Below are 8143 nucleotides of genomic sequence, written 5' to 3'. Positions count from 1 at the left end.
GTGAGAGCGGCTGTCTTACCCGCCAAAGCTGAAATCTACCCGCATTTGGCGGGTTGGCGGGTGTTAATGTAAATCCCTGGTTGTGACGATGAGGAAATTTCCCCATGGGTTATTTGACATGTGACAACACCGGTAATACCGGTATCACCGTGGGGTTGGGGGTTTCCTCTTTTCTTTTTTTTTCTGCTTTTAAATAGCTTCTAAATGTGTTGGTATAATACTTTCAGTTCTGCGGGACACGTGCTGCATAAGGGCGCTATACACATACACCGACTGGCAAGATGACAAGTGCTGAACTCCACGGGACCAGTTTTATTCGTTTTGTTATTTGCGTGTTGTTTCTTTTTAAAATACCTTTTATTTGTAAAATCTCTCAAGTTAATATAGGCTATCTGGTAACATAATCTCCCTCAGAGATATTGGAGTTCAATAACGTGGTGCGCAGTATTGACCAACACCTCCCTGTAAGTTTACACACTGCATAGACTACAGCTCTGGTGTGTTATGAATTGCATGTTTTAAATGACAGCGAGACATGCTACATTTAGTTGTATTGTACAATATACATTATAACCCAGTACACAGTAAAATAATATATATATATATATATTTTTTTTTTAATGGCTTGCCTATTGTCGGTGTATATAGCCATTAAGCCTAAATAGGCTAAGCATATTTTTAGTAATATTACAACAAATTAATACAAACTAGCCATCCTTTAATTTTTTTTTTCATTTTTTATCAAAACGAAGAATGCAATGAATTGTTTATTTTATTATTCACTTTTATCAACGTTTGTGGTTAAAAGTTGTTGGAATAAAGATTAAAGTCCCACAATGCAGTTCAAAAGCATAAATAAATGGAGGAAAAAATAAAATAAAACATGAAGTACAGAGTTAAACTGCAAATTTACAGATGTTTTTTATAGCGCAGAACAATGCTATTTTCAATAGCTGTTTTTAAAAACATTTATGTAATGATATTAAATATATATATATATATATATATATATATATATATATATATATATATATATATATATATATATATATATATTTCACATCTAATTCAGGAAAAAAAACTTTGTGCAATGTGTAAATATTTAGGGCTCTATTTTAACAATCTAAGCACAAAGTCTAAAGCGCATGGGACAAAAACTTCATTACTGGGGCCATGAAACCCCCTTGTTTCAGCAGGGTGTTTTCACACCTCTACTTTGGAAAAAGTCAGGAAAGTGGGCTTGTCCAGCTCTGTTTGTCCAGCTCTGTTTGTGTCGGAGGAGGGGAAAAAGGCATGGTCCGTAAAAATTTGGAAAAAAATGGGAGTGTCGATTTTCACAGGGGCAAAAAACAAACAAACACACAGACGCAGAGGAGAAAGACAGTGACTGTGTTTACATGCACATCAGTAATCCAATTATTTTTCTAATTATTAAATGGTGGACTTTAACCGCAGTTTGGCTCTTTCATTCAGGAATTTCTTTCATGCCCCTCATGACAAATGAGATATTTGATTCGAGGAATTGCTGGAAGCATGTATTTTTCATGCAATGTTTTTACCGCACCGCGAATGAGAGAAAAAAACCTAGCTGTAACTTAGATGCACTCGGTAGATAGCGTCAGAAAGCCGTGTCTGTTATTCCCGTCACAAAATGCAACAAAAATCCTCCATGGCGGTGAGTTTGAGTGTGGTGCTAACACGTTCACACTTGGGAAAGCAGCATTTACAGCAGATTTTTCAGTCCATAATATTGTAGTGATGTTAACGTACTGTAAACTTTATTAACTTAGAAATCATTTGACTAAGATGTGTCTTTAAATCCTTAGAAAGTACTGCTGACAATATGAACTTTGATGCAATAATAATATGAACGCGTGCACTGTACTCCACATGCGAGTCCAGCTGCGCTCTCATAGCGGGAAAGAAAACAAAACCTTCACTGCAGCGAATTATAAACGCAATACTGATGACCCGTATTTCCAAACATTTCATGTTCTCCCGCTTGGCAACACAACATGGCGTCTCTCTGCCGTCTGAACACTGCAACAGGTAAAAACAGTCATCGAAGCTATCATGCATATTGATGATACTGCACTGCATACACAATAGAGCCGCTGATTGGTTTGAACCAAGCCATACTCATGAATCAATGCAACACACTCAGAGACGTAATAAGGCACTCCCAAGTACAGACGTCCAGTCTACATGCTGATATACACGCTAAGATCTCATGACCGTGACGCAGCTTTAAAAATTTGTTTCAAACCAGAAGTACGAATTTGCTCGAAATAACGCAAAAACAACCAATTTACACTTTTTTTGTGTAATATATGTGTCCTAATAGTGTTTTCAGCACCGTGGGACACATATATGGCTGTCAACGGCTCAAAACATGTGTTTTGGTGTTTTGCGATCCTTTGAGTATGTAAAAATAGGGTTTGTGCTGTTGAGTCTTGGATATAGCCAACATTGCAGATGATTTACACAGTGCTCACTTTGCTGGTTTGTCATTAACGTGGTCTCATCACACACATTTTAATCAGAACATGACTTTTTAGAAGCATTTGATAATAATTGGTGGGCAAAGTAACATTGTCAAAATGAAAAACATGAGTATTTTCCTTACCTCATTTAAAGCTTATTTAGCTCGTTTCAAGGAAAAACTCACTTTATTTTGACTCACTATTTCTTAAAACAAGACTATATATTTTTGGTGGTCTACAAAATGCTTCTTGATTTAAGATGTTTTGGATATTTGGATTAGAAACAAGACAAAAGCTTGAATAAAATCTTTTTTTTTTTTTTTTTTGCAGTGTGTGTGTAGAGTTGAGTAGTCTATCTGAGTGAGCTCTAATGTAGTCTAAATAGTCCACATCTCTCCTTCTGTTCTCTGGTGTTTGTTTCTGTGTCATGTTGATAATGTTAGTTTTTTGACAGCAGTTTTTGCTCATATTTTCAGGGCAGTCAGAGCTCAGTGTCTGTGGACGGGCCGAGCGTCGGATGTGCCAAGAGTTATGATGCTGTCGTGTTCGATGTGCTCAAAGTGACGCCAGAGGAGTTCGCAGTGAGTAAAACTGGCAGCATTATAAATTGTTTTAAGTTCAATCCACTTAAATTTGTAAAAAGATTAAGTTAACTTTATCAATATTTTGTCGGGACAACCGGAAGGAATTGTCAAACTCATGTTAAAATAACAATATAAAATAATGAAACTACAAATAACAAAAAAAAAAAGTAAAAATGTAAACGTAAATAAAATGAAAAAAGTGAACTAAAATTAAATAAATGCAAAAAAATTATATATATAAAAATATATATATAATAAGGAAAATTAAGTAATAAATGAGCTAAAATGTAATAATAAACGAATAAACATATAGGTAAAATGAAGTTTTTTTCCCCCGTTTTTTTTTTTTTTTTTTTTCTGATGAGACGATAATGGTAGGAAAATGTATTAATATTGATACAATATATTATAATATAATATATTAATATTCGAGCCTCGGCTGTCAGTTGGCATTTCTGTGTGGAGTTTGCATGTTCTCCCTGTGTTGGCCTGGGTTTCCTCCGGGTGCTCCTGTTTCCCCCACAGTCCAAACACATGCACTATAGGGGAATTGGGTAATCTAAATTGTCTGTAGTGTATGAGTGTGCATGGGTGTTTCCCTGTACTGGGTTGCAGCTGGAAGGGCATCCACTGCGTAAAACATATGCTGGATAAGTTAACAGTTCGTTCCACTGTGGCGACCCCGGATGAATAACGGGACTAAGTATAAATAAATAAATAATAAATGCAAAGAAACTCAAAAACTAAAAAAAGGTAAATTAAGTAATGAATAAAATACGAGATGAATTTTAATAATGAAAATATGAAATAAAGAAAAAATAAAATTACAGGTAATATAAAGTAAAACAAGTTTTTTTTTCTCTCTTTTCTGAGGAGACCATATAATAACAATATTAATGTTACCCCCTATTAATATAACAATGTAAAATTAAATTAAAAAATGCACCAAAACAACAACAAAAAATAAAATAAAAATAATTTAAATTAAATGTAAACTAGAATCAAATAATAAAAATGAAGAATAAATTAAAATAATAAAATGAGGAACAATTAAGTAATAAATAAAAATGAAATATGAGGTAAATTAAAATAAACCAGAAAGAAGAATTAAAATGAAAAAAAAAAAAAAAAAATCTAATAATTCAGTATGTTTTTGCCGATCGCTCGTGCTCTCTCTCTCATGAACATGCAGCACGTGTATGCACAAGCAGCGGTCAGCGGAGCTGCGTACAAAGAGCTGCGCAATTGTTCAAATCTGCATTTGTTGACTGACAGTCTGAGCGGCTTATCGGAATTATGGGACATATCGGTCCGACTCTATTTAATTGGATGAACATTTTTTAGTTTTATGCCTTACCCAGAATATAAAAATACATATAAACACATTTAGATCATTTACTTTAATCAGTATTATTGGACTGTGAAGAGACTTTTAACCAGCACAACTAAAAATGTTTCTGAAGACAATCACCTACTGCACCTTAAAGTAATAAATTAAAATGGAAGGAGAGCTAAAATAAAATAAACCAGAACAAAATAAAAATACAGGTAAAATAAAGTAAAAGGGGTTTCTTTTTTCTTAATGAGACAATAATGGAGGAAAACACTTCTGGAACAAATAAACTAAAATTAATACAATATAAATAACAAAAAAAAAAAACAACAACAAAAAGGAAACACTTAAATCAATAAATTAATAAACGTCAAAAAGTGTAAAGAAAATAGTTGAAATAGGAAAGTTAAAATAAAATAAGTGCTAAAATGAAATAATGAACCAGAAAGATAATAAAATACAGGTAATATAAAGTAAAACGAGTTTAAATGAATAAAAATGAATGAAAATAGACTGAAATGTAAACTAATAAAATACTATTTTAAGATGATAATAAACAAAGGAAAATTAATTAAAAAAAAAAAAACTAAGAGAAAAAAATAGCTACAAGTAGAGTCAAAGAACATTCATTCAATTATTTTCTTTTAGGCTTAGTCCCTTTATTAATCCAGGGTCGCCACAGCGGAATGAACCACCAACTTATCCAGCATATGTTTTACGCAGCGGATGCCCTTCCAGCTGCAACCCAGTACTGGGAAACACCCACACACACTCATACACTACTTACCATTTAACCTACCCAATTCATCTGTACCACATGTCTTTGGATTAGTGGTGAAAACTGGAGTACCCGGAGGAAACCCACGCAAACACGGGAAGAACATGCAAACTCTACACAGAAATCCCAACTGACCCAGCCAAGGATCGAACCAGCAACCTTCTGTGGCGACCCCTGATAAATAAAGGGACTATACCGAAAAGAAAATGAATGAATAAATGAATCTAAATAAATGATGTGCTTTCAGTCTATAAATTATAACATAAACATAAAACAATGACCTTTTTATTAATATAAATAAACTCAAATTAATGACCATTTTATTAATATAAATTAAAATAAAATACTTACCTTTTCATTAATATAAAAAACAATTATCGTTTTATTATTATAAATAAAATAAAATAATTACCGATTTACTATTATAAATAAAATAAATAATTACCTTTTTATTAATATAAATAAAATAATTACTGTTTTATTAATGTAAATGAAATGATTACCGTTTTATTATTATATTTAAAATAAATATTTACCTTTTTATTAATATAAAATAATTATCGTTTTAATATTGTAAATAAAATAAATGATTACCGATTTATTATTATAAATAAAATAAATAATTACCTTTTTATTAATATAAATAAAATAAAATAATTTCCATTTTATTAATATAAATAAAATAAAATAATTACTGTTTTATTAATATAAACAAAATAAAATACTTACCTTTTTATTAATATAAATAAAATAAAATACTTACCTTTTTATTAATATAAATAAATTAGAATACTTTTTTACAAATACAAATAAAATAAAATAATTACCTTTTTATTAAAATAAATAAAAATAAAAGACTTACCATTTCATTAATATAAAAAATAATATTGTTTTATTAATATAAATAAAATAAAAAATTACCGTTTTATAAATATTAATAAAATAAAATAATTAAAAAATTTTATATAAATAAAGTTTTAAAAAATACTTTTTTATTAATATAATTAAAATAAAATAATTACCTTTTTTTAATAATATAAATAAATTAAGTAACTACCATTTTAATAATATAAATAAATAAAGTAATTACTTTTTTATTAATATAAATAAAATAAAATAATCATCCTTTTATAAATATAAATACAATTAAATAATTACTACTTTATTAATATAAATTAAATTAAATAATTACCTTTTTTATTAATATAAATAAAATAAAATAATTACCATTTTATTAATATGAATAAATAAAATAATTACCTTTTTGTTAATATTAATAAATAAAATAATTACCATTTTATTATTATAAATAAAATAAATAATTAACTTTTTATAAATATAAAGTTAAATAATTATTGTTTTGTCATTATAAATAAAATAATTATTGTTTTATTAATACAAGTAAAATAAAATAATTACTTTGTCCTTTATAAAGAATATTGCCTTAAAATGATCAAGTATATATGTATAATCAGCTATTCGCGCTGTATTCTTGAATTTGCCTGGTTCACAAAACACACGAGTCAGGCTATGCTAATATTAATAGCATAAAAGCTCACTGAGAAGTTACAGAACAGGATGTTTTCCTATGATTTGGACTGATTGTGGGGTTTAAGAGAGTTTATTACCCATAATTCCCCCCTTATTATTAAATTCTTATTATTGAGCTGAAAATGTTTGAGCTGAGCTGCTTCTTTGTGCTGATTTTCATGATGAATTGTTTTTGTTGGTTTTGTCGTTTCCCATAATTTATTCAGTAACTCAGTGCTGGAAAATGAGCTCACAGCTGTAATTACTCTCTGTTCTCATTGTGAGTGATGAAAGTGTGATTTATTTTTGGTCTTTATGTGTGTTTTTCAGAGCCAGATTACTCTGATGGACGCGCCGGTGTTTAAAGCCATTCAGCCAGAGGTGAGACAGAGGTCGCATGTTTTTAGCACACGTCATATTAATGCATTGATTTATATATATTTCTAATTATGTATTTTTTTTTAATCGTATTATTAATTTTTTTATTTGATATTTTATTTTGCTTTATGTTTTTGATTCTATTTTAGCTTATTGTAATATATTTAATTATTTTTATGTTTAATTTATTTGTTTTTATTTAATTTAATTGTAATAGTATTGTATTGTATTGTTTTATTATTGTTATTTAATTTCAATTTCATTTAATTTTGTTTTATTTGTTCAATTGTTATCATTATTATTATTATTATTATTATTATTATTATTATTTATTTTTTATTACATTTTAATTAAATTAATTGTTTAATTATTACATTTTTATGTATTATTATTATTATTATTATTATTATTATTATTATTATTATTAGTAGTAGTAGTAGTAGTCGTCGTAGTAGTTGTAGTAGTATTCTGTTATTTAATTTAATTTAATATCCATGTCTATTTATTATTATTTTTTTATTTACTTTTAATTTATTTTAACTTTATTTTGTTTCATGTTTATACATATCATTATATATTATTATTATTATTTTTTATTTTTTTATTTATTTAAAATTATTTATAAAGAGAGTTCATGTTTATTGTGTTTGTATTATTTTGTATCATTTTAGCTTTTTCATTTCATTTAATGAATTTGATTGTATTTATTTAATATTTTAATAAATACATTTTATTTTATATTCCATGTGCAATAATATGACTTCATTTTTATTTTGTTTGCTATTGCATTTTTTTAAATTACTTGGGTCTTTTATTCTGTTTTTGTTATTTTGAATAAATATTAATATAAAAATAAATATTTTTTTATTAACTATTTTATAGTTATTTAATTATTGTTATTATTTTATGAAATGTATTCCTATTTAGTTTTTATAAAATTTAAAATATTTTAATGTTTAATTTTAATTAGATTTTTATGTTCTTTTTATTTATAACGATTTAAATAACTTTCTTAGAACTTTTGTTATTTTATGAAATTTGTTTTATCTTTAGTGTT

At 27.7% G+C, this 8143-nt stretch overlaps 1 protein-coding gene across 4 annotated transcripts in view; it reads left to right on the top strand.

Moving 5' to 3' along the window:
* Window positions 1-8143, top strand: part of LOC101882086 (ras-specific guanine nucleotide-releasing factor RalGPS1-like) — a 325318-nt gene that overhangs the window by 41668 nt on the left and 275507 nt on the right. For all 4 annotated transcript variants that reach the window (XM_073951912.1, XM_073951909.1, XM_073951911.1 and 1 more), the window contains exons 3-4: window positions 2960-3064; window positions 7039-7089. In XM_073951912.1, the coding sequence (XP_073808013.1) occupies window positions 2960-3064; window positions 7039-7089 (156 nt within the window). The remainder of the gene's footprint in view (window positions 1-2959; window positions 3065-7038; window positions 7090-8143) is intronic.

Source organism: Danio rerio, chromosome 5 (genome assembly GCF_049306965.1).
Source record: "Danio rerio strain Tuebingen ecotype United States chromosome 5, GRCz12tu, whole genome shotgun sequence".
Taxonomy (NCBI): Eukaryota; Metazoa; Chordata; class Actinopteri; order Cypriniformes; family Danionidae; genus Danio; species Danio rerio.
The sequence above is the reverse complement of the archived record's forward strand: the minus strand, read 5'-3'. Positions and strand labels throughout refer to the sequence as shown.